Source organism: Hemiscyllium ocellatum, chromosome 14 (assembly GCF_020745735.1).
Source record: "Hemiscyllium ocellatum isolate sHemOce1 chromosome 14, sHemOce1.pat.X.cur, whole genome shotgun sequence".
Taxonomy (NCBI): domain Eukaryota; kingdom Metazoa; phylum Chordata; class Chondrichthyes; order Orectolobiformes; family Hemiscylliidae; genus Hemiscyllium; species Hemiscyllium ocellatum.
This window is the reverse complement of record NC_083414.1, coordinates 21578894-21606005: the sequence shown is the minus strand read 5'-3', so window position 1 is coordinate 21606005 and position 27112 is coordinate 21578894. Positions and strand designations below refer to the sequence as shown.

At 40.3% G+C, this 27112-nt stretch overlaps 1 protein-coding gene across 1 annotated transcript in view; it reads left to right on the top strand.

Moving 5' to 3' along the window:
- Positions 1-27112, top strand: part of stab1 (stabilin 1) — a 287180-nt gene that overhangs the window by 145427 nt on the left and 114641 nt on the right. The window contains exons 32-38 of the mRNA XM_060835476.1: positions 4714-4815; positions 5623-5730; positions 10760-10891; positions 19312-19440; positions 21414-21470; positions 22745-22852; positions 26030-26225. Coding sequence (XP_060691459.1) covers positions 4714-4815; positions 5623-5730; positions 10760-10891; positions 19312-19440; positions 21414-21470; positions 22745-22852; positions 26030-26225 — 832 coding nt within the window. The remainder of the gene's footprint in view (positions 1-4713; positions 4816-5622; positions 5731-10759; positions 10892-19311; positions 19441-21413; positions 21471-22744; positions 22853-26029; positions 26226-27112) is intronic.

Here is a 27112-nt window from a genome sequence, read left to right as displayed (position 1 = left end):
AATATAATGTGGCTACAACTTTCTCTCAGTTACATTTAAAGTGTATTTTACAGCCTAGATTTTCCAGTTGCAAGATAAGCCTTTCTGAAGCACAGATGGGATTTAGTATATGGGGAACCTACAGAATCCGCAATGGAGCAGACTCCAAAAGAATTGTTTGAGAAAGTGAAAATTCCAGTATGCCTGGAACCCTCCAAACATTTCCGTTTAAATCAGAGAATCTGAAGGGTTCCATCGAAATGAAGTGAATAGTTTGGTCTAATACCTGGTCTAATTCCATAAGACCATAAGACATAGGAGTGGAAGTAAGGCCATTCGGCCCATCGAGTCCACTCCGCCATTCAATCATGGCTGATGGGCATTTCAACTCCACTTACCCGCATTCTCCCCGTAGCCCTTAATTCCTTGTGACATCAAGAATTTATCATTCTCTGCCTTGAAGTTATTTAGCCTCCACTGCACTCTGCGGCAATGAATTCCACAGGCCCACCACTCTCTGGCTGAAGAAATGTCTCCGCATTTCTGTTCTGAATTTACCCCCTCTAATTCTAAGGCTGTGTCCACGGATCCTAGTCTCCTCACCTAACAATTTCCTAGCGTCCACCCTTTCCAAGCCATGTATTATCTTGTAAGTTTCTATTAAATCTCCCCTTAATCTTCTAAACTCCAATGAATACAATCCCAAGATCCTCAGCCGTTCCTCGTATGTATTCCAGGGATCATCCGTGTGAATCTCTGCTGGACACGCTCCAGTGCCAGTATGTCCTTCCTGAGGTATGGGGACCAAAACTGGACACAGTACTCCAAATGGGGCCTAACCAGAGCTTTATAAAGTCTCAGTAGCACAACGGTGCTTTTATATTCCAACCCTCTTGAGATAAATGACAACATTGCATTCGCTTTCTTAATCACGGACTCAACCTGCATGTTTACCTTTACAGAATCCTCGACTAGCACTCCCAGATTCCTTTATACTTTGGCTTTACGAACTTTCTCACCAATTAGAAAGTAGTCCATGCTTGTATTCTTTTTTCCAAAGTACAAGACCTCACATTTGCTCACATTGAATTCCATCAGCCATTTCCTGGACCACTCTCCCAAACTGTCTAGATCCTTCTGCAGCTTCCCCACTTCCTCAGTACTACCTGCCTGTCCACCTAACTTCGTATCATCGGCAAACTTCGCTAGAAAGCCCCCAGTCCCTTCATCCAGATCATTAATATATAACGTGAACAGCTGCGGCCCAATATTGAACCCTGCGGCACACTGCTTGTCACTGGCTGCCATTCCGAAAAAGAACCTTTTATACCAACTCTCTGCCTTCTGTCAGACAGCCAATCCTCAATCCACACCAATAGCTCACTTCAAACACCATGGGCCCTCACCTTGCTCAGCAGCCTCCCGTGTGGCACTTTATCAAAGGCCTTTTGGAAGTCTAGATAGACCACATCCACTGGGTTTCCCTGGTCTAACCTACTTGTCACCTCTTCAAAGAATTCCAACAGGCTTGTCAGGCACGACCTCCCCTTACTAAATCCATGTTGACTTGTTCTTATCCGACCCTGCTCTTCCAAGAATTTAGAAACCTCATCCTTAATGATGGATTCTAGAACTTTACCAACAACCGAGGTTAGGCTAATTGGCCTATATTTTCCATCTTTTGTCTTGATCCTTTCTTGAACAAGGGGGTTACAACAGCAATCTTCCAATCATCCGGGACTTTCCCTGATTCCAGTGACTTTTGAAAGATCTCAACCAATGCCTCTGCTATTTCCTCAGCCACCTCTCTCAAAACTCTAGGATGTATCCCATCGGGGCCAGGAGATTTGTCAATTTTAAGACCTTTTAGCTTTTCTAGCACTAATTTCTGATATCTATTCAACTGATCTTCCCCCAACCTACCACACCTATCCACAATTTCATGGTTACACCTCTCTCAGAACTTCAATATCCACCAAATCCTGACATGAAACACCCTCACCCCTAGGATTCGACACGCCCTTCTTCCTCAAGACCGTTTCATCCCTGCCCTGCCATTAAATCCAACCTCTCACTCCAGAGTGAATATCCGCCCTCCCTGTCCCCTCAGAACCCAACCACCCCGTCCCAGTTCTGGACCCAAAACCTCCTAATTCTGGCCCTTTGGAATTGACAATACCTTCCTATGACTAATTCCAATCACGCCATATTGGGACCAAGGTCCAGACCCAACTCTCCTGACTTGCAGTTGGATATGACTTACTGCCTCTTCTGGTCAGCACCAGATAATGCTCCCCTTGTGCCTCCAGAACCCAACCCCCTTACCTAATACCAGACCCTGACTCTCCTTTCTCCTACTCCAGATCCTACTATCATCACCATCTAAACAACCCCCCTCTCTCCACCAGACCGACTTCCCAGCTGTGTTCCAGTGGGATCTGAAACCCCAGCCCATCCGTGTGGACTCAGCACCCATTCCCTCGACTGGACCTACTCTTCCTCCTATAAGACTCTGTACACCCGCCTTTCAGACACATCACTATACTTGCAGCACCAATTACTTGATAACTCCACTGTCCTTTTGTGGAATCGCTATCTCTCAGCACTCTCCTACGCTCCCCCACCATGTCAGAACTATCATAAACACACCTTCCTCATCTGGAACTCAACCAACCTGGCACCGTATCCCCTACTCACCTGGAATCTTGCTCATTTGGCACTCTAATACCAGCCCCCTATCTATTTGCCACTCTACCCACCGGCACCCTAACCTCACATTTGCTTTATATACTTACCATTTCACAGCAGCTGTCAAAGTGGTTGTCTGATGCTGGACCTCTAAAGTTCAGTATATGCAACTGACTGCTGTGCAAAGGGAGGGCATTTTGTCCTGCCCCAACTCTTCTACATTGAGGAATCTATCAGAATAGTATTTCTGAAGTAACCTTCATTGCAAACTCTTGTCAGATATATGGAGCTCTTTCATTGTAGTCTGTGAGTGATGTGACAGTGGGTACAAGCTCTAGCCCCGATATACTGTCATTGACAGTAGTAAAATATGAACTATCAAGTTTCAACTTCCATTCTCTGATGTTAATATGTGAAATCTTCATTGACTGAATTAAGTTTAAAAAAGAAAGAAATGTGAACCTAAAGAGTTTGCAGCATCATCTGACAACAGACTGAGGCATGTTCGGGAACCAATGTGGAATAAACAAAATTGCTTGAACATATTAAAATTACCATTTTATCTCAAGATATTGGAAACAACCAACTGACTTATATCAAGAAACTTGCATATCCTGCTTTAATTTAATTTGTATAAGAAGTTGCACCTAATGGACATGTTTGGAAAGACAATGGAGTCAGACTTAGGAATACACAAATAACTCATACTTCAGCATCAGCATGTGGGACCACAGAGCAGGATAAAGAAAAATGGATTGGTAACCATAAATACTAGAAAGCACTCTGCCTGATTCCTTTGAATCAATTTTAAAAATTCATTCAAGGGACTTGGACATCTTTGGCTGGCCAGCCCTTATTGCCCAGCCTTAGTTGCCCTTCAGAAGATAGTGTAGAGCTGCCACCTTGCACTGCCTCAGTCCATTTGCAGTCTGTCTTGAAAGTCAACACTCACTATTAAAGAAAATTGGAAAAAAATCCATTTATTGAGAAGTCAAGGCTTCTAAAAATGTTGATACTGCTGAAGATACAAGATTTTAACTATAACAGCTCAAGGATTCAAGAACTTTTCAACAGTATATTTTCTACTTTCTGAGACAGCAGCCCGCTGTCTTCTCTGGTGCAGAGGTCGATGTCAGGTGGTCTGTCTGATTTCATTTCTTTGTTGAGACTTCGGATACAACTGAGTGGCTTTCTAGGCCATTTCAGAAGGCAGTTACCGTGGGTCTGGAGTGACATGTAGGCCAAATCAGGTGAGGATGGTATATTCCCTGAAGGACTTTCGTGAGCAGAGAGGTTTTTCTCAACTATTATTTCATAGATTCTGAATTTCAGATTTTTAAAATAAAAATAGTGGAATTTGATTGTGACTAGCTATGTTTGATGGAAAGATCAAGAGAGATAATGGCAGGGGAAGCAATGGTTGGTGGTGGTGGGGTAGTGTATGGGGGAATCTGATCGCAGGAGACATTTTCCAATCTTGGGGGGATAGATGGTAAGTAATCTGACCAATGTAAGGAGAGACTGGAGATGCAGTAATGGTTTACTGATAGACCGTCACAGTATATATGAAATATTTCATTTTTTGGGTCTGGACATAACAGTCCTGTTTCCTCTAACACTCAATGAAGATTTTTTGGTATTTACCTTGTTGATTCGATCTGTCTTGCTTGCCTTCACTTTCCAGATTCCCAAGATCTAGCAAACTGAATGACATGAGTTTAAAAGAGAATGAAAACATATTGTAATGTTTAAAAATCCAACCTACAAGTAGATTGGTCATCTTCCATTTATCCTGCCTCCACTACAACTGTGCATGGGTCCAATTGAAATGGGTTTGGTTCCTGTGTCAGGGTTCCTAGAGCATTAACCTCAGACCTTACCCCAACACACCCATTATTAGGATTTAGCTCTACAAAGTACATATAACATTGATTTTCATTATTTGTAGTAGTTAGCGTTTTCCTCTAATGTGTTGTAAACTTCTACAGAACATAGTTTTTTATTCAGAGCTGCTTTATCTAATCTATTACAATGTGTTATATTTAGATTTTATTCCCTCCTTCGGAAGACTTACCACCACTTCTACCTAGTTTGCTTGATCTTCTGGAACGACTGCCTCAATACTCTCATATCAAACAATTATTACAGGTACAAAGAACAGCATTGAATTACAAAGGAAATTTCATTTATATAGGAGAAAGAACTTTCATCTGAATTGGAGTTAACAGTGATTTTTAACAATTCATATACCTTAAAGCACCTTTTAGAAAAATTATCAACAATTTATCTTATCAATTCCATGATAACCTTGAGAACTTGTGAATTTGCCCTACAAATCTATTTCTTAGTAATTATTGACGTGACCTATGGGGGAAGAGAAAATGTTTTCTCTCCTCAGTTTGCTCCTCTTCTGAAGGTGCACAATCACTTTGCTGAGCACTTCCGCAGATGCTGCCAACTTTCTCACTCTGTCCTCATTTTGTGGTCTTCAAGAATATACTGAATTATGAATTCAAATAAAAGGCAAAAATGCAGATGGAAAAAGCAAATAAGTGCAACAATGCAAAGTTTAATTCTATGATTCTATGGATGGAATCTTCCATATTTAGATTGTTAGGTATTGGCATCAATTCCAGATCCTGACTCTAATGCTGTCTGCACTCTGTGTGCAGAGTGCCTAATTTCCTGGGGTGCCTAATTAACCAATTAACTTCAAGAGCCAGAGCCAATTAGGGAAGAGCTAGATTGCAAAAGTGGGCAAGCCAGTCAGATCACCTATATCTATAGACAGATGGCAGCCTTTAATGGGAGAGATGGATGCTGCTGAGATAGGTGGGGAAACTGTCAGAGTTTTACTGTGGAGGGGAACAGTTCCGCCAGATAGCCTGTATAGCGGCTGTGCATGTCTGATTTCCAAAGAAGGACCTATTAAATCATGTTCTTCTTTTCCTCTAGCGCTATCACCTAATTGATGAGATAGAATCATCTGAACAGTACACTATTCTAATACCAGAAGATACATCAATTGAAGAGTACTGCAGAGCTAAAGATATTGAACAACTGGTATGATTCCTGTTTTAACTATGTCTAAATGTGGTGAATATTCTTCCATGAATTTAGGTTAGGCCTGTTGACAGTCTGATGGTCACAAAATGAGACCTGGTCTATTTTGAGGCAAGGTCTCCCTGTCCAGGTTTTGTAGGCTGGAGATTGAACATCTGTTAATGCTAGGTCAATGTGTTATTGTGCTTCCTATTGGCCTCTGGGCCACAAATAGGTAGGCATGAAACCAATGTAATTAAAACAAAACAAAATCCGTAAATATTACTAATACCAGGAGGGACTGTCCATTATCCCATAAGACCATAAGACATAGGAGTGGAAGTAAGGCCATTCAGCCCATCGAGTCCACTCCGCCATTCAATCATGGTTGATGGACATTTCAACTCCACTTACCCGCATTCTCCCCGTAGCCCTTAATTCCTTGTGACATCAAGAATTTATCATTCTCTGCCTTGAAGACACTTAGCGTCCTGGCCTCCACTGCACTCTGCGGCAATGAATTCCACAGGCTCACGATTCTCTGGCTGAAGAAATGCCTCCGCATTTCCGTTCTGAATTGACCCCCTCTAATTCTAAGGCTGTGTCCACGGGTCCTAGTCTCCTTGCCTAACAATTTCCTAGCATCCACCCTTTCCAAGCCATGTATTTCCTTGTAAGTTTCTATTAAATCTCCCCTTAATCTTCTAAACTCCAATGAATACAATCCCAGGATCCTCAGCCTTTCCTCATATGTGAGACCTACCATTCCAGGGATCATCTGTGTGAATCTCAGCTGGACACGTTCCAGTGCCAGTATGTCCTTCCTGAGGTGTGGAGACCAAAACTGGACACAGTACTCCAAATGGGGCCTAACCAGAGCTTTATAAAGTCTCAGTAGCACAACGGTGCTTTTATATTCCAACCCTCTTGAGATAAATGACAACATTGCCTTTGCTTTCTTAATCACGGACTCAACCTGCATGTTTACCTTTAGAGAATCCTCGACTAGCACTCCCAGATCCCTTTGTACTTTGGCTTTACAAATTTTCTCACCAATTAGAAAGTAGTCTATGCTTTTATTCTTTTTTCCAAAGTGCAAGACCCTCGCATTTGCTCACATTGAATTCCATCAGCCATTTCCTGGACCACTCTCCCAAACTGTCTAGATCCTTCTGCAGCCTCCCCACTTCCTCAGTACTACCTGCCTGTCCACCTAACTTCATATCATCGGCAAACTTCGCTAGAATGCCCCCAGTCCCTTCATCCAGATCATTAATATATAATGTGAATAGCTGCAGCCCCAACACTGAACCTTGTGGGACACTGCTTGTCACTGGCTACCATTCTGAAAAAGAACCTTTTATACCAACTCTCTGCCTTCTGTCAGACAGCCAATCCTCAATCCACACCAGTAGCTCACCTCAAACACCATGGGCCCTCACCTTGCTCAGCAGCCTTCCATGTGGCACCTTATCAAAGGCCTTTTGGAAGTCTAGATAGATCCACTGGGTTTCCCTGGTCTAACCCTACTTGTCACCTCTTCAAAGAATTCCAACAGATTTGTCAGACATGACCTCCCCTTTTAAAATCCATGTTGACTTGTTCTAATCAGACTCTGTCTGCTCTTCCAAGAATTTAGAAACCTCATCCTTAATGATGGATTCTAGAATTTTACCAACAACCAAGGTTAGGCTAATTGGCCTATAATTTTCCATCTTTTGTCTTGATCCTTTCTTGAACAAGGGGGTTACAACAGCGATCTTCCAATCATCCGGGACTTTCCATGACTCCAGTGACTTTTGAAAGTTCTCTCAACCAATGCCTCCGCTATTTCCTCAGCCACCTCTCTCAGAACTCTAGGATGTATCCCATCGGGGCTAGGATATTTATCAATTTTAAGACCTTTTAGCTTTTCTAACACTTTCTCTTTTGTAATGGCAACCATACTCAACTTAGCTCCCTGACTCCCTTTAATTGTTGGGATATTACTCATGTCTTCCACTGTGAAAACTGACGCAAAGTACTTGTTAAGTTCTCCTGCTATTTCCTTATCTCCCATCACTAGGCTTCCAGCATCTGTTTGAAGTGGCCCAATGTCTACTTTTGCTTGTCGTTTGTTTCTTATGTATTGAAAGAAACGTTTACTATCATTTCTAATATTACTGGCTAGCCTACCTTCATATTTGATCCTCTCCTTCCTTATTTCTCTCTTTGTTATCCTCTGTTTGTTTTTGTAGCCTTCCCAATCTTCTGATTTCCCACTGCTCTTGTCCACTTTATAGGATCTCTCTTTTTCTTTAATACATTTCCTGACTTCCTTTGTCAGCCATGGCTGTCTAATCCCTCCCCGGATAATCTTTCTTTTCTTGGGGATGAACCTCTGTACAGTGTCCTCAATTATACCCACAAACTCCTGCCATTTTTGCTCTACTGTCTTCCCCGCTAGGCTCTGCTTCCAGTCTATTTTTGTCAGTTCCTCTCTCATGCCCTCATAATTACCTTTATTTAACTGTAACACCATTATATCCCACGGACTAACTAATTGTAGAGGATGTGCATCCAATCCTGGAATGGTGGGAATAGTTTGGGTCAATTCTACCATTGTAATATGCGTAAAGTGTCTCCCCAGCTCCTGGGTAATAATCATTTTAAATATTCTTGCATGGCTGTGCATACCCAGTAATCTACAGGGGCCAACATATGCCTGTCCTCGTGGGAATGTCTAGTTTGAATGAACATGCTCCTGGGAGGAAATTGCTTCCCTGTTTCTGTACCAGCTGAGTAAAATGCTGATCACTTCCAGTATTTTCCCATTTCATCTCACATCTATACCCAATCCCAGCTTAAAGCTCCCCGACAATGATGATGACACCCTATTCTGAACTATTCGAACAGACTCCAGTTAGCAGTTGGATCACTTATAAACTAGTAGACACCAGGTTGGAATACCTGTTTTTTTTCTCGCATGGAAGTATTGCCTTGGGGCTAAGACGTTAAAAAAAACATGAGCTAAATTTTATGGCCAGGTATTTTTCCAGTGGTGAACTGAGAATTAATACAAGTATATATGGTAGGTTTTAAAGTCAACATCTTTTTTAATCTAAGGTGTAACTAATGAGAAATAGCTGCTTGTAAATGTACACATAATGCATTCAGTGTAATTTCTCTCTCTCATTGTCAGCTGAGTTATAATATTTATTTTCAATGGATTCGTGCTTCCAGCAAAATATCAGACAAATGAGCATGACATAAAACATGTCATGTAAAGGCAATGGCTTAGTGGTATTATCACTAGACCAGAAACCCAGGTAATGTTCTGGGACCCTTGGTTCAAATCCTGCCATGGCAGAAGATGGAACTTGAATTCAATTTTGTGGGCGGCACAGTGGTTAGCACTGCTGTCTCACAGCGCCAGAGACCCGGGTTCATTTCCCGCCTCAGGTGACTGACTGTGCGGAGTTTGCACGTTCTCCCCGTGTCTGCGTGGGTTTCCTCCGGGTGCTCCGGCTTCCTCCCACAGTCCAAAGATGTACGGGTCAGGTGAATTGGCCATGCTAAATTGCCCATAGTGTTGGGTAAGGGGTAAATGTAGGGGTATGGGGAGGTTGCGTTTCAGCGGGTCTGTGCGGACTTGTTGGGCCGAAGGGCTTGTTTCCACACTGTAAGTAATCTAATCTAATCCATTCACCCAATAATACCAAAAATATTACAATGCTTATGTAAGTCAATTTTTGAGAAACAAATTGTATAATTCCAAGTTAATAATTTTATCTTGCCCTTCTGCTCGGATTATTTTTTAAATGTGCTTTGAGATAATGGTGAAGAATATACTGTTTCCAATAAATTGCAAGCATGATGTTTGGTTATGTGGTAGATAAACACTTTAAAGAGTAGGATTTTCCTGTTATGGCAGGAATCGAGAGGAATGTTTGATTCTGCGTTGTAAGCCTAACCGATGATGTAAAAGTTGTTTTTCATTGGGTTGGTTTCTTAGGGATCCTAGATATGGGTGGCAAGATGGTTCAGTGGTTAGCACTGCTAGGGAATTGGGCCACATTCTGACCTGAGTTAGCAGCCCTCTATGCTGTCTGGCATTTATATATGGGCTTATAATAAAAGAGCATTGCTTTGTATTCAAAGTGGCCAGGAAAATGGAGAGCTGGGACCAAGGAGAAAGTAGGGAAAAGTGGGTTACTAGAATTTTATCATTGCTCAGTTCATTATTGTCCAAACATTCTCTATTTTGCTTTAAATGAAATTATTTCACGGCTACTGCCCCTGTTCTTGCCAGGTGCCAGCTGGTCAGCTTCACAGAGCTCCTCATGGCTGCTAACCCACATGATAGTTTCTGGAGGTCAGACGGCAAGCTCTTAATGAGCTCCCTAATGGCCTCCATCCTCGCAATTATCAAGTCAGGTGCTTTCACTCTATCACACATCCCTCCCTTTCTACCTCTCTGGGAAAGTTAACAGTGTTGAGAACAGAGGTTTTTTTTCTTTAGATTAGATTCCCTACAGTATGGAAACAGGCCCTTTGGCCCAACATGTCCACATCAACCCTCCAAAGAGCAACCCATCCAGACCCATTTCCTTATCCTAGATTTGTTTCTGACTAATGTACCTAACACTACAGGCAATTTAGCACAGCCAATTCACCTGACCTGCACATCTTTGGATTATGGGAGGAAACCCATGCAGACATGGGAGAATGTGCAAACTCCACACAGACAGTCACCCGAGGCAGGAATCAAACCCGGGTCCCTGGTGCTGTGAGGCAGCAGTGCTAACCACTGAGCCACCGTGCTACCCTGCAATGTGTAGATCACTGGTACTCTTTGTTTTTGCTGTCCTGCCTCCATTCCATTTTAAATTGGGATGGTTTATGGTAAAGTATTGTCCAAGTGACACGTAGAGGATCGGCAATAAGTTACATGACAAATGTAACTATTCTTGATCATGTCAGCCGGATCTTTTCCTTTCAGGTGTAATAATAAGGTACGAAGACAGTTTTATTCCTTCAATCTGAAAATTTGGCTGTTTCCCTTTTATAGGATTTCAACACTGTGCAGTATCACATTATTCTTGGAGAGAAGTTCCTATATAATAAAATTAAAGATGGAATTCATAGGGGAACTATGCTTGGATCATCCTATCAAGTAATATTCTACACTAAGGAAGATAAGGTATGCTTTGCTTTTTATTAACAAGGGAGCTATACTCCTTTTGTCATCTCTGTTGTATTCTTTCAGGATGGTGATCTGTGTCCTCTATTATTAATTCTGTTGTCAGTGAAGTCAGCTTCTCCCTGTTGACTAAACCAAAATCATTTGCAATCACAAGGTGAAATTATAGACTTATACAGCATAGGAGGAGGCCATTCAGCATCCCACATTATAGCTTTTTGCTCTGTTTTGGGAGAGCTATCCAGTTAATTCGAGGCCCTTTCTTTTTACCCCACAGCCCAGCAAAATGACTGGTAAAGTCCAATTCCCAATAACTATTGAATTTGCTTCCTTCACCCTTTTCAGTTGTGTATTATACATCAAAACAACTCATCCCAACAGTTACTGACTTTACAATAATCTTGATTCTGTTTCCTCTATTATTAACTCTGCAGTCAGTAGAATCAACTTTTCTGAATCTTCTAACTCAAAACCATTCACGATTCTGAGGAACTCTGTTAAACCTACAAAAAAAAAGTATAAAAACAGAGCTCAGCAGCTCTGGCAGCATCTGTGGAGAGAGAAGCAGTGAGCGTTTCAAATCCAAATTGGCTGCTGTTCAGATTTCCAACCTCCGCAGTATTTTGTTTTTAAGAAAATAGCTATCTTCAATTTGTTAACCCTACCATATATTTGTAAAGCAAAATACTAATGGAAAGTCTGTGACTTTCATGCTCTTACTTTCCAAGTTTGATGTTTTCAATAATTTGTCCACTAGGTTTGATATCTTGCAGGACGCAACTCTCAAATTTGTAAAAGAAAAGATTAGCAGGGTGAAAGGAATGCATAGGAAAATGAGATTAATTGGTAGCTCATTTGGAGAGCCAGCAAAGGCACTGTGGAGGCAATATGGCCTCCTTCTATGCTATATAATTCTATGATTCAACAACAAACCACACCACCACATCATAAGCTGCCACCAAGTCTTTGTTTGCATTTGGCTATAACAAGTGATAGTTAAAACCTCAAAAGCAAACAGGCCTCCAAAAGATAGTAAAGTACAGCAACATATTGAGATCTCTGAAATTGAGGGATGCAACAAATTGAATTGTAAGCAAATTTTTACAATGTTTACTGCCTCCAAGTATCTATTGTGTGACTTTGGGCTATAACAGAGTATTAGTTTGTGACATGGGTTGGGCACAATGTCACATTACACTAGTGTTAAATACACAAATATTTCACTGTTGTTGGAATAAAGACATATTATTTTAACCTTTTGAATGAAATAGTTTATCTTCAATATAAATATTTTCCACATAAACAGTGCTGATGAGTAATGGTGTTTCAATACGTGCAAAGAATACTCAACTCGTGCTTATGGCACTAAATGTTACAGTCCTCACTAATCAGTCTGCAGGATGTTGGCTCCTGTAAGATTCTTCAGGTGGCCTTCCCTCTGCCTTCCTGCCTGTCCTGACCTATCGGGAATTTTATGTTAAAATGTGTATCATCTGGACCACCTCACATCCCCATCCTTACCCTCGCTGAAACACTTAATTAAAGACCACTTAAAGGTAACTCCCACCATCCTTAATTTTGCAGAACTTCTGGAGCAGACTCCGAGTGAGGGTGATGTCTTGTTTCTAGTCAAGTAATGCTCCTTGGAGCATTCAATACTTGAATAGATGGTATCAGTTGGTGAGGTAAAAACCCTCACCATCCACAAAATCATGTTCATTGAGATTGATCCAAAGGAGCGAACTACTGTGTGTGAACTTCAGCGGTTTGTCCTTGAATGTCTCCTGAGAATCCACGCCCTTTTTTTTGGTTATTGTCTCATACTTCCCCTGTGTCTTCTTGTTGCTCATTTTTAATCAATAAGTAAACATTTCTTCCGGTGTCTCTCTGAGATGTACAATTTTTCTTTGTCATCATGCTCAGGCAGTTTTGTCGTGCAAACCCTGCTGAAGTACAAACTGATGATTCGAGTGCATCAAGATCTGCCTCGCTGTGTTCCAGTTCTTCAGATATTTTTCTGACACATAGGGCAGAATCTGCCTAGCCCCTGAATGATGTGGCTACTGGTGAGAAGGTTGGGAGAGCACAGTGAGGAGCTTCCTGCCATTGAGAGCAAATTTTCCAATCAGTGTTGATCAGTGAGATGACATTCTTACCAGGGAGCAGTGAGAGGCCTAATTGCACCTACATCTACATCCTCATCATCTCACCATATTGATTTGCTAGTTACCATTCTGTCACCCAAAGCACAGAAACTAGACAGTGACAATTCCCAAACTGGTCGGCACAGCAAGTAAGCTGGTGACTCCAGTACATCACTTGCTCATCCACCAGCCACCAAGATCGTGGGGCACTGTCCATGAGCAGAAATTGCAGTCATCTATCAGGGCTTCCAGGACTATGTTGGAAGAGCAGGATGCTAATTACATTACCCTCTGTTCAACATGTTCAGGGAAAATAAAGCGAAGTATGCAGGAGGGATGTAGACTGTCAATGCTTGACGGGTGTACGGCTGAGCTTTAGGAAACCCAAGAAGCTGAAGTGGCAGGGGATCAAGCTCAGGAAGTGTGTGAACCTGAGTATCCCGCTCAATTGCTTGATCGAACACAACCTGGTGAATGTGGCAGGGTCTGCAGATCCAGCATTGGACTGTTGAGTGACTTTAGGACTCTCCAGTCTAGAAATAAATCATCCTTGTAGGACTCTCCACTCTAGAAGAAAATCATCCTTGATTCCAAGAGACTACCCAAGAAGATGATGTCTTTCTTGGCAAGACATAACATCTGAGCTGAAAATATGTTGCTGGAAAAGCGCAGCAGGTCAGGCAGTATCCAAGGAGCAGGAGAGTCGACGTTTCGGGCAAGAGCCCTTCTTCAGGAATGAGAGTCTGATCTCCAGCATCTGCAGTCCTCACTTTCTCCTAGAAGACATAACATCTGCCTACTTCGCTTCTTGGTGAGATTGAGACAGATCTTTTCTTAACAGGGATAGTGCCTGGAGCAATAGTAGATCCTTGTGATTCTTTACTTCTCTTCCCACTTTTGTCAAATATTGCTGTTGCCCATCTATGTAAGACAATAGTATATACGTAGTGGCGATTCTGAGAGCTATATAAAACTTAATTAATTAATTTAATACTTAAGTAAAAGATACATGCCTTTTAACTGCTGGGGATATCTCAAACACTGTCCTTTGCTACCCTAGATTCTATATCTAACCCCAAACATTATTACCAGAGAGAGTTAGCAGCTGGCCAGGCCGGAACTCTTCTCAGTGTCTTCAACATTCCTCCTGACGTAGGGTACCTCTTCACAGTTGTTAGTCTCTGAATTGCTGCTTGAATCAGGGGTTTCCTGGGCTTCTTTTTATACAGTTCAAACCTGCCAAGTTGGCATTCTGATTTCTTTGTCTGGAATTGCTTATGAAACTTGGCGAATTCCAAATTGTTTTACCATGCATAGCTAGCAATTATCAAATTCCTTGGTTTCTGCAAATCCTTCTCCCTTCCATGTCTCGACTGTAACTTATCCCCCGATTGGTCTTCATCGTGGCTGGAATGCCATTTTGTTCGTTCTTTTTAACTGCAGCTGGAACTTGAGTCTGGTAACCTATCTACCCTAAAGAACCACTTTCCACAGTGTCTTCTGGCTGGTGTGCAGCTGACTTGTTCCACTCCACTACGAAATCTCATAACGATTCCCATATCTTTGGCCTTATCCTCTCCTCACTCATCTACACTAAAGAAATCTTTATGATATCTCAGTCCTACTGCATGGACTAAAACCTGTTGTTAAGGATACCCCATGTTAGGTTGCTGTTGGAGCTCTGCCAGTTTCTCCATGACCTGGATGCAACGTTAAGAGCTGGTATCATTAATATGATCTGGCCGAGAAGACAAACAGTTAAATGTTTTGTGTTAATCTGTAATTGGCACTCATTAGGCTCTTAATGAGCTGAGGAAATTTGTAGAGTATGGTTTGGATCCTGGAGGAATTTGATTAAAATGTGCTAATAGTCCACTAATCATAAGATAGATCCAAATTAATTCATATTTAGTACACTCATGGCCTATAAAACAAATTTCATCCTCCTTACAATTTAATGCTTCCTTTCGCCTTGTTTCTCTCCAGCTGTTTTGATTGTAAGCTGTGACACAGTTTAACTCTTAATGCTATAATGCATTATATCTGGATAAAACTATATGCATTGGACATTTGGTCTCCTATAATGAGAAGTGTGTTCTCATTGGGTAGAAGATTACACTAAAGCCTGTTAGCCCTTTATCCTTTCCGGTTAAAGCCATTTACATGCATTTTTGTGTCCCCGACATGTGCATTTTTTGGTTTGTTCACAGATGTTGAACCCCAAAGGAGAACACAGCTGTTCTTTTACATGAAGGAGGTTAGTTTTATCCTTGCAGCTGCTTTCTCAAGAGGCTGTATGTGGCTGTCTTAAAGTGCTCAATCAGCTCCCTTAAGTGTGCACAGATGACAATCTAAAAGTAACATTTTAGTTGTGTTGCTGTGGAGATTGTTTTTCGTTGTTGAACTGCTGCAAACATTTAAAGCTGATGCCATTTCAATTTTTCATCCTTTATTCATTACCAATAATGTGCAATTCACTGGCAAGATATGAATATATTCTGCATTTCTAGATACCCAGAAAAATGTAGGCCTTCTTCTAGAATTTTTTGTTACAAGGCAGTGATTTGCTCAGTTATTTCAACAAGTCATTCAGTGTCAACCATACTGATGTGCAACTTTTTAAATTAATAAATTTATTGTTTTACGGAATTGTTGGCCAGGTCTAGTGGTACTACATAACACAATTAATGGCATCTACAGTGTGAAGTTGGGACGTTGACAACTTTAGAAAGATGTTCTCTGTCTCCCTGAGGTCCTGGTGGAAGGGGAACTTTGTTTTACTCGATTTCTTGAACTTCCTGTGTAGCAGCACAGCAAAAGCATGAGAAAGAGGCAGCCAGAATGAGAAAGACTAATTTGAGGATTCAATCAATGCATTTACATTGCAGCGCTCAGTTAACAAGTTGAATGTGACTGCTTCTGACTCCATTCCCGTATTGAGGTATGTTACTCAGCTACAGAGTGCACAGACCCAGTCTGATGTCTCAAGCGTTGATATTAAGACAGAATACTCATCAATTTCTTTAAATTTTATTCTTCCAAGGAAGGTGGGTGCCATTGGCAAAGCCATCATTTGTTGCCCACCCTGAATAGTCTGTGTTATGGACCAAGCCAGTCCCCCTCAAAACATTTCAAGAAAGTAGCCAGGGCCCTAACTTTGCTAGTTGTTTCAGCAAATGTTGAGTGGATGTTACAGGAGTGATGCAGCTGGCCCAACCGCTTAGTTTTAAACAAAACAGAATTTATTTGCACAATTGCCGGATGAAACATAAACAAAAGAGAACAGAATAACTTAACCTATCTGAAAACCCAACAGACTATCACGACTTAATGATGCTGTTCCAAATTCCTGCAATAGTCCCTTGGCACTTAAGATAAAATCAAACACAGGGTCTTACAAGAGAGAGATGGCAGAGAGATTCAGCATGGAGCACCTTCTTCCATGTAGCTGTTTCTTTAACCAGCAGCCTTAATATGGACTGACTGCTTGCTGTGAACAGTGAGACTGCTAAAACCCAAATCAGAGAAAAGTGGAGCTGGGAGAACTGGCTACTCCCCTTTCATTATACATTCTTCAAGTAGGTCAAGCCAGACATTTTGGAACCTGTATCTTATAAAACACTTTTGAGGAAAAACAAGGACAACCCAACCTTGTTAAAGAGCAACATCATCACATTTGCTGAGCCATTTCAGAGGCCAGATCACTATGGGTCTTGAGTCCCATTTTGGCCAGACAGGAATGGAATGGCAGGTGTTCTTCCCTTAAGGATATTTGTAAGGCCAGGTAGGTTTTTATAGCAATCAAAAGTTGTTGAGACTAGTTTTATATTCCATCCCCTGCCATAGTGGGATTTGAACCTATAGTATGAAACTCTGGTTTACAATTCACATTACAACTATCCCATTGTTTGAACCAGGTTGACTCTTGTCTTTGCCTTGGTGGCTACTTTCTTCAAATGATCAGGAGATATTAATATATCGGCCAGCTTCACACTGAGCAAAGTAAGAATGGGGTCATATCACACAGTGTGCTGATCACTCTTACTAATACTGTCATGGCAGGTACACCTGCAAAAGTTAGACCGATGAGGATGAGACCAAATAAGTTTCTTAATCCTTGCTTTCTCATCACTGACCACAGATGTACTGTGACAATATAGTATTTCAGAATTTGACCAGTCAATAATGATACTGAGATACACTCACCGATATTAAAGTCTTGATCCAGAGTAAACTCAACCCTGCTACCCTCAGTGCTTCTTCCTTGGGACTTTCAATAAGATGATTTGATTCATCAACTGAGGGCTGGCAGTAAATAGATGGGCTTAGTCTTTGTTTGATCAGATGCCATGAGACTTCATGGGGTCTGGAGTCTATTTTAATCATACCTTGATGACACCTTGAGTGAAATCTATCCGATTAATGATACAGTGAAACATCAGCTGAAATAATTTGGAGAAAGAGTATAATGTTCAGCCCCCGAGCCTGCTCTAGCATTCAATAAGATCAGAGCTGATCTGGTTGTGTCCTCTTAACATTCCTGCCTTACCTCCCTTGACTCCATTGTTTAAAATCTGTCAGGAGATGAACTGGTCTTGAATGTTGGATGATAGATACAGTTCTCCAAGTGCCTGAGCTGGTCTGCAGGTCACTTTTGCCAATTTTGGCATAAGTCCCACGGTGTTAGGAGAATAAGGTTGAATGGCCTGCATGTGCCTTTGTCCTGTTTAAACGCAATGACTTGACTAGTGTTGAATGTTTGATATAGTTTTATCCTTTTTTAAATTTTCTTATCTATTCATGTGTTGTGATGTGGCGAGGCCAGCATTTGATGGCTGTCCCTAATTAATCTTGAGCAGTTGGTGGTGAACCACTGCCTTGAACTGCTGCAGATACGCAACATTGATCTTGGGAAGGGAATGTTTTGCAGTAGCTTGTTACAGTTAAGTAGCTTCTAGACATATTACACTTGGATTTCCAAAGGTTATTTGAGGTGGTGCCACATCCAAGGTTATTACAGAAAATGAATGTTTATGGTGTAGGAGATGACATATTAGCCTGGAAACGAGATTTCCTGACTGGTAGAAAACAAAGTATGCATACATTTGTCTTTGTCTGATTAAAGGATGTGAAGAACATAGTCCTGCAGAGGTCTGTCCTGGGACATCAATCTTTCACGATTTACATCAATGGGTTAGATAAGGGGAGCTAAAATCATAGATGACACACAAGTAGAATAGTGTGTTAAGATAATATAAGGAATTTGTAGATAGATATTAGGTTGAGAAAAGTGTTCGGCAGTTACAGTATAATTTGGGAAATTGTGTAATTATTCAGTATAGCAGGAAGAATAAAAAAGCATTTGTTAAGTGGAGAATGACTGCAGAATTCTGAGGGATCTCCATTATCCTGTGCATGAGTCATTAAAGTTTAGTATACAGGTACAGCCTATAATTAAGAAAGCTAATGGAGTGCTATGCTTTATTGTAAGAGGAATTTAACATAAAAATAAGGAAGCTTCAATTATGCATGTTGTCTGTTGAAACCATATCTTAACCACTGTATGCAGTTTTAGCTTCCTTTTTGAAGGGAGGTTGGAAATACGTAGGTGATGGTTTCATGAATGATGACTAGATTGATACCGAGAATGATTGGATCATCTTTTGATGATAGGTTGTATAGGCTGGGCTTATTTCTGCTGGAACAAAAACAAAAGTTGCTGGAAGAGCTCAGCAGGTCTGGCAGCATCTGTGAAGAAAAGTCAAGGTTAAGGTTTCACGTCCAATGACCCTTCCTCAGACCACCTGAAATGTTGACTCTGATTTTTCTGCACAGATGCTACTAGACCTACTGAGCTTTTCCAGCTATTTCTATTTTTGTTTCTGATTTACAGCATCTGCAATTCTTCTGGTTTTTGTTTCCATTGGAGCTGAAAGTGTGTGGGAATTTGATTTGAAGTGTGTAAGGTCCCAAATGGTTAAAGACGGTAGATGTGAAAAGGATATTTCCTCATGTGGTTGACTCTAGAACGAGGAGGCATTGTCTTAAAATTAGAAGTCACCCATTTAGATTAGAGATGAGAGGAACCTTTTTCCCTCAGAGAATCATGCATCTTTGGGGCATACTGCTTTTCTCAGATACCTCCTCCTCATCTACATGAAAGGTTGTATAGTCCTATGATTTATAAAAAAGTGTAATTGTCTTATTATTACAAAGTGTAAAAGCATTCTTTTTCTGCAATTATTATTAAGATGTAAACTGCAATTATTTTTCCAGATTTTTGTAAATGACGTTGCATTAAATGGTTTTCACAATGAGACAAGAAATGGAATCTTGTTGGGAACAAGTCAAGTTCTTCAAATGCAGAAGAATAGATGTGACATCAATAACACCATAATTGTAGAGGTATGTATAAAATGTTAGCGTATGTATATAGATAGACCAGATATGGCAAGTGTCTTTTGGCTTCGATTAACAGTTTATCAGGCTATGAAATGTTGGTTAAATTGGCAACCAGTGCTGTTCCTTGCTTATTTTAATTATTTTTACAGCAACTGAAAGAATCTTGCCTTTTTGTGCTTTGGCTTATGTTTGCTAATACCATGGTTGTGTTATTGCTGTTCTGTTTTGCTATTTGACACAAAGCCAGGAAGCTTGTTATAGTTGTTAGCAGGCTTCAGCCATCAGGGGACATAGCTTTTGTTCACAGCTTTGACAGTAAGTCAAAGGCAGACTTCGATACCAGTCCAGGTCCTGCTCGGAGTGGTCAGAGTCAGGTTCCTCTCCTCGAGATGAGGAGCTGAATGATGCCTGCACACCACCTGTCTTGACTCTCTCTGCCCTAATGTAAGCTGGTTCTCTCCTGAAAGGGAGAGGCAGTTGTTACAGGAGATGCAAGTGGGCAACATAGCTTCCACTGTTGGTGCATGTGGGAGGAGTCCTAAACGAGTGAGTAGGCCACACAGATAGCATGTAGAGTTAGTGGTGCCAGGTGGGGGAGAGCAAGTGAGGGAAGAAGTTATGGGCAATATTAAAAGTGGTAAGACATTTTTTGGGAGGTGGATACAGGAACAGTGATGAAGTGAATGTGAGGTAATGGAGAGAAGATGGTGGTTTTATTTTGGCAGAGTTGAAAAGGACATTGACCTTCATCCCACAGCACTGGGTACTCCCCAGATGGCTGAGAAGTGCTTTAACCCAGGTAAATCTCAGATTGGTCTGGTCTGATCTGATCTGATGTCATGACATCCACTGGTGGACAAAGAAGTCCCAGGTCAGCACCATCCTATCCAGTGAGACTCCAAGGTCCTGCCTACCAATTTATTCCTGTCCATCATGTTCAGGGCCAATGACAGGGACCATGCAAGGTAGTTACGGACTGACCATGTTTGTCTGGATGCTTTAAAAGATGGTGTGAGCTCAAGGGATATGAATTCTGTGATATCCACTGAGTAGTAAGTTGTTCTGGATAAGGTGGGTGGCACAGTGGTTAGCACTGCTGCCTCACAGCGCCAGAGACCCAGGTTCAATTCCCACCTCAGGCGACTGACTGTGTGGAGTTTGCACATTCTCCCGTGTCTGTGTGGGTTTCCTCCGGTTTCCTCCCACAGTCCAAAAAATGTGCAGGTTAGGTGAATTGGCCATGCTAAATTACCATAGTGTTAGGGGCAGGGGTAAAAGTAGGGGAATTGGTCTGGGTGGGTTGCGCTTCAGCGGGTCGGTGTGGACTTGTTGGGCTGAAGGGCCTGTTTCCACACTGTAAGTAATCTAATCTAAAAGAAATCAGTCATAAGTGACACCATAAGAGTATGGTAAGTAATTAATGAGGCAAGTTTGGCAAGATAGTGAGAAAACCCATTAAGGTCTCACAGTGACAAAAAACCCATTGCAATTTGGACTTAGAAAAAAAAGATTCAGCCCAATGATTCTCTCTGCTGTTATTGATAAAAATTCCCTGATCCACAGAAATTTAAGTATATACTTTAATTCAGGATTCAGTGATCCTGATATTTTTAAATTCGTTTTCATGAAAATCACAAACTCTGCATTCTCTAGAAAAAAATCTCAAAAGCTGTGTAAGGCCCAAATTTAACTCTGCGCTTATTATTGGATTTGAGTGAGCGAAAGGCTTGCCTTACTATTCTAATCACAAACATTTTATCAAGCATTTTATATTCATTCCCCTTAATTTGAATTACTGAGTGAATGATTCAATATTTTTATTGTACAAATATTTTAATTGGGCTATTTTCATCTGAACTCAAGAGAAATATGTCTAAAAGTAATATTCTTGGCAAAGTGGCTCAGCTATATCAAATGTCCAATCACATGCCAACGTGAACAGAATAAAAGTCTGAGTTAATATTTTTCTTTCTAAGGGAGTATGTGGCAGCTGCGATGATAATCCCATCTGTCCTCAAGGGACAATCGCAATGGTAAGTAGAAATTCTGATGCCATCTTTGATTTTACTGCTGTTTTCCATTATGATCACTTTGCACAGTTTGTCCTGTGCGCAGTTTAACTCTGAAAGATACGAATTCCTACTTTTCAACAGCGAGTTATTGCTGAAGACATATAATGCTCTCAGTGAATAGTCTGACTGGCAGAAACCTGAAATGTAAATGGAATCCAGTATTTCCTTTGTTTGTAAGAAACATCTTATTTCTGGTTTGTGAGTCATCCAGTGACATAGCCAAAAAGCAGAAAATTTGGGTAGATTAGGCAAGTAAGTAGGAGTGTCTATAAGTCTCAAATTTTTATAATTGAGGTTCAAGTTACTATTAAAATGAGATGGTGGGTGTCATTGGTCCATTCCTGATGAAGGGCTTATGCCCGAAACGTCGAATTTCCTGTTCCTTGGATGCTGCCTAACCTGCTGTGCTTTAACCAGCAACACATTTTCAGCTGTGATCTCCAGCATCTGCAGACCTCATTTTTTACCCATTTTAAATGATAAACATTTAGAATGATAGTCGAGAAAAAATGTTAAAAATAGTAGTGCAATTTTAAAAATTCTAATTATACAAATGGATGGTGTGAAGCTGATATGGTTTAGTTAGCATTAGATCCTTGGAATGTTGATAGATCTGGTAATTGTGGTTTCTTAATGGTTTAAACAGTGTACATGTGACTCTTTTTTTTAAAATGGGTTAACTTTCCAATTCTACTTTATTACATTCTGTAGCTCACATTTCCATCTTTCTCATCTACTTCTTTCTTTATATTCCATCAAATACTCTGAACTCCAAATAAAGCATCAGAAGTTTGAAGCTTAATAAATCTCATCTTTTTCACTTTGGAGCCCAATGGATCTTAGTCCACCTTTATGATCCCTGCATTAAGTCATTCTTCTGAGTTGAAAGCTGTTGTAAATGCAATGTAGACATGCTACCAACCTAAAGTCTTGATAAATCCCGCAGCACATCCTCTAGGTAGTACTCAATAAGGTGACAGTTATATCAATCATGGAGTGAATAGCTGTGACTACGGAACTCAGAAAGAGGCCAAGAATGGCAATTTGCTTTTGGGTATATAAGTACTTCCTTTGTGTATATAAGTACTTCCTTTGTGTAATGCCAAAAGCAAGGGCTTGTAACAAGGTTAAGGATTGTTGAGCATTTTGAGTATTATTTAGATACACTATTGTTAACTGAAAAATGTTCATGATTCAATAAAATATGTAATTTTGTAGTGTTTTCTTTTGCATAGGAATTTGCTGGTCAAATTAGAAAAGAGACCTGCTTTTATAAAGAGTTTCAAAATGACAAAGATGTGGAACTTCTTGGCTGCAAGCCCAGCTGTGTAAAAGAAACCATAGTAAGTTTATTTCCTACCTATTAACTGCAAAATTTCTTTCTCATCTTCCCAGGTGTTCTACTATTGTCTTGAAGAACTGGCCATGCAAATATAAATTCTCTAGGCAGTATTTAATGGGGTCTTCTCCTAGGGAAGAACTGTCGAGTTAAGTTTCAATTAGGCATTTAACTGGGCAGCATTAGGCTTTCAAGAACTAGAGGAGACTTCCAAGTCCCACCTGTTGAGCCCTGCTAGCCAATCAGAGGGATGGCTGACATGGAGGAAGGTTTGAAGTAAGGAAAAGATTAACTCTCATTGGCATCTGCTCTTCCCAATGCTGTGTCCATTGATATGGCTTGTCTAAACCAGGGACCTCCTCTTTTCTCTTCCCCACCCTCAAAAAAACTCCTGTGAACCCAAAAATAATCTTAAAGGTTTGCTTTTAAGGGTTCCTGCATGATGAGACCTTTATTTCGGACTGGATGACTGCCTGTGACCACAGAATAAGACCCTTCAGTGGCCATTATTTGCCCAATTATGAGCCTGAGCTGGCGGTCGGCAGGAATGATGACTACAAGGCTTTCAACAATAGACTTAATTACTGCAGTGGTGGTTGGGTAATGGATCCTGCCACTATCCTGCCAGATTAACTACACCCCTCCAATAAACTCACTATGGTGAAGGGCATGAAATTCTGGCCTCTGTGTAAGCCTCATTGCAGCTGTACAAACGAGGTCCTTGTTTTTTTTTCTAACCTGCGCTAGATAACCTATCAATGAAAGCAGTGTAACAGAGTTTTTTATTTCACATTAAATTGACAGTTTGTTGATTTTTAAAGTTTAAAAAAACCTGGGATTTAAAAAAAATCTACAAATCGCCATTTGTACAGACCTTTCATCGGACGAATTGTGACTTGTTTTAAAGCAACATTAAATTCAAATAGCCTGCTGAGTTAATATTTCCCTGTATCCTGTTTCACACCCTGCCCCCTTTCCCCACCAGCAACAATTAGGTCTGTTGGAAATGTAGGTAGGACATATGCATTAGGGTTCTACCTCCCATTTTTAGAGGCCTTTTAATTTCTGACATTTCAGTGTCATTTGACTATTTCACTCTAAAACATGCTGAAGTCTGATTCTCTCCTTAATCAATGTGTATGTGCAAAGACTCAATGGTCACGACCCAATAGCAGCAAGAATAAAAATCTGAGTTGATCATCATCATTCCCCTGCCAGTTGATTAGAAATCCCATGCTTAATTTTGAAATTGGGTTGTAGTGAATGTCTAATCAGGAATATAAGTCCAGACCAAAATGATGACAGAATAAACAGGGTATCGATCAAGCCTATCGCATATCACCACAGATCCTAATTGCTCTCCTTCCACAACCCATCAGCAGCCACTTCACTTCCCATTGGGGACGAAAAAAACAAGGATTAACCCTTGGCACCCATTCACAGAGAAACTAAATTAATCTCTAACACCCAATAATTGCGTTAATTGGTCAAGGTGTTGCCTAAAATGCGCTACTTTAATTGAAAAGGTGCAATTCCTGAGGACAGAGCCCTGCATGTGAATATATTAGCTTCAAGAAAGTATAAGTGAGCCACATTTTGAGCTCCACTGATAATGCTAAATCGATTGTTAGTGTAATTCTTACTACAATCAGTGTCAACCTGACTGGTTTAAATTTATTATCAAAGCCTGGCATTAATTGTCAATCATCATTAATTGATGCATTCTCCACGACAATACCTTGATTAATCAGAGTTCACTTGCCTACCAATTGGCAATCTCCTCCTGTGCAATATTTTCCTCTTAAATTGGTATTTTTGAGAATTGTCCTGATGACAAGGCTGTCATTTATCATTATCTGGATCAGTGGTGCTGGAAGAGCACAGCAGTTCAGGCAGCATCCAACGAGCAGCGAAATCGACGTTTCGGGCAAAAGCCCTTCATCAGGAATAAAGGCAGTGAGCTGGAAGCCTTTATTCCTGATGAAGGGCTTTTGCCCAAAACATCGATTTCGCTGCTCGTTGGATGCTGCCTGAACTGCTGTGCTCTTCCAGCACCACTAATCCAGAATCTGGTTTCCAGCATCTGCAGTCATTGTTTTTACCTTGTCATTTATCATTAGTATGCACCAACATCAATCATTTAAGTTTCAATGGTATAGCAGTCAAAAGGCAAAGCACACCCCCAACTCACTTCAGATAACCTCGTGTAATGGGAATTGGTCGTTAACCCTTCCAGTCTTTGCAGCTTAGTCCTACTCTAAACATTTTCTTTTTTTTGACTACTGAAGAATACTTGGATGCCTTAGACAGTGTCGAGAGTGCATTCAGTTTGGCTATTCAGATATTGTTTCCATGTTTTGGTATGACAGTACAATATCAAATTCCATTTTATTTTCTTAATATATTATAAACTTGTTTAGGAAGTGGTTGTGTTCATATTGTTGAAATCCTGCCATTTCTTTGCCACACACTTTACAATTGCAGCCAAAAAGGCATCAGATCTAGCTAATAAACATTACATGGACATGGCAGAACATTTTTGTTTTGATATTCTGCTCTAAGCAAGAGAACTAATAGAGGGCAATAAATGCCAAATATTCTCACAACAGAGGGAATTGAGACTAGAATTCCCAGAAGCTGAAGGCATATTTTGAGGATCTTGTTCCCTTTATAAAATTGACACATTCAGAATGGTGAATTGAGCCACTATCATAAGTGTGAAGCAAAGGGAAAACAAACCAATTTACATTGCACAATGTCTATTTCCTAACCATAAATTCGTTGGAAATCTACTGAGTGCGTACGGGGCTTTCTTTTCCATAGAAAATAAGTATCTTATTAGACATGCCTGGTATGTCAACTGTGGAAATGCTTGTTATGTTCACATAGTACCATTTGACAGGTAGTAACAGTTTTCTCCACTTTTTTGGCTTTAAAATATGACAAGAAAATAGACTTAAGAAATCACAAAAATATCTTGAATGCAATAAGCAAAATGTTCATAGGCTATTTGCTAAATTCGATTTTAGTTCCACTAGTGTTGCTTCACGCATGCAAATAAATGCAATATTTTATGGGAAAACTTTCAGTTATTCTTCAAAAATGGAAGATTCAATGTATGATCTGACCATAGTCTTTGTACCTGACACTTCTGTTTCATTACTGCTTTTGGTTGCTTTAGACTTTAAAATGCTGTTTTGGATATTTTGGACCAATGTGTCAGATGTGCCCTGGGAAACCAGATTCTTGGTGCTCCAATTTTGGTATTTGTCAGGACGATATCAACGGAACTGGAGAGTGTCTGTGTCGTGAAGGATTTCAAGGGACTGCCTGTGAATCTTGTGAGGCTGGCAGATATGGGCCATCTTGTGAACTGGGTATGGATAATATACATATTAAACAAACAATAAATAGATTGGTACAAGATCCAAAATTATAGATTTCATGACATGTATCTATTGATGTAATGCTTACAATATATACATCTCAGTATTATGCTATTCCTGATCTAACAGTTAATGCTATTATCAATATAGGTAACATGACATATTGTCACCCTGGTCAGCAGAAAGTTTCACAGAAATTCAAATATTATTTTTTTTCATTGTTTCAGTCATGCTGTTATTTTGTTTTGCAGGTTTGGTCTAGAAATTTGAACAGTTAAAAATGTTTTCATGTTGCTTATCAGCTCACTGTTAGACAAGGCCATGGTGTCCATTGGAAAACACTTAACACAAAATTATAAGAACACAAAATGCTATTTATTACACAAGAGTGTATATGCATCACATAGTTTAGAAAGATTTAAACATAAACAACAAGGCAAGGTTTCAGCTTCCATCCCACCAATATCCATTGCAGTTACTCAATCTCACAGAAATATCACTCCCATTTCAACTCTTTAACTTATTGCATTCTCTGACTCATTTCAGTTTTCATTTTGGTCAACCTAATACTTATTTAATACTTATTTCCAATCCTTTCAGTCCAATGGCTTGAATGTACTTTTGATTCTGAAAATTTGAAAGCTTCTTGAGAAATTGTCACACATTGGAGACTTCACAAACTAAATTCCTTCACAACAAAAGTCACAGCTAAACTAGTTGACTCCTAGTCTATTTTCTCTGTCTGTCATAAATTCAGCAGCTTAAACATTTATCACTATTAGTATTCTTCTGTGGACTTAAACCCATACTTCCTTGAAAAAGCTGTATTTGTCACCATTCCAAATGATTTTTTAATCTTTTTTAAAAAAAGCTTTCAC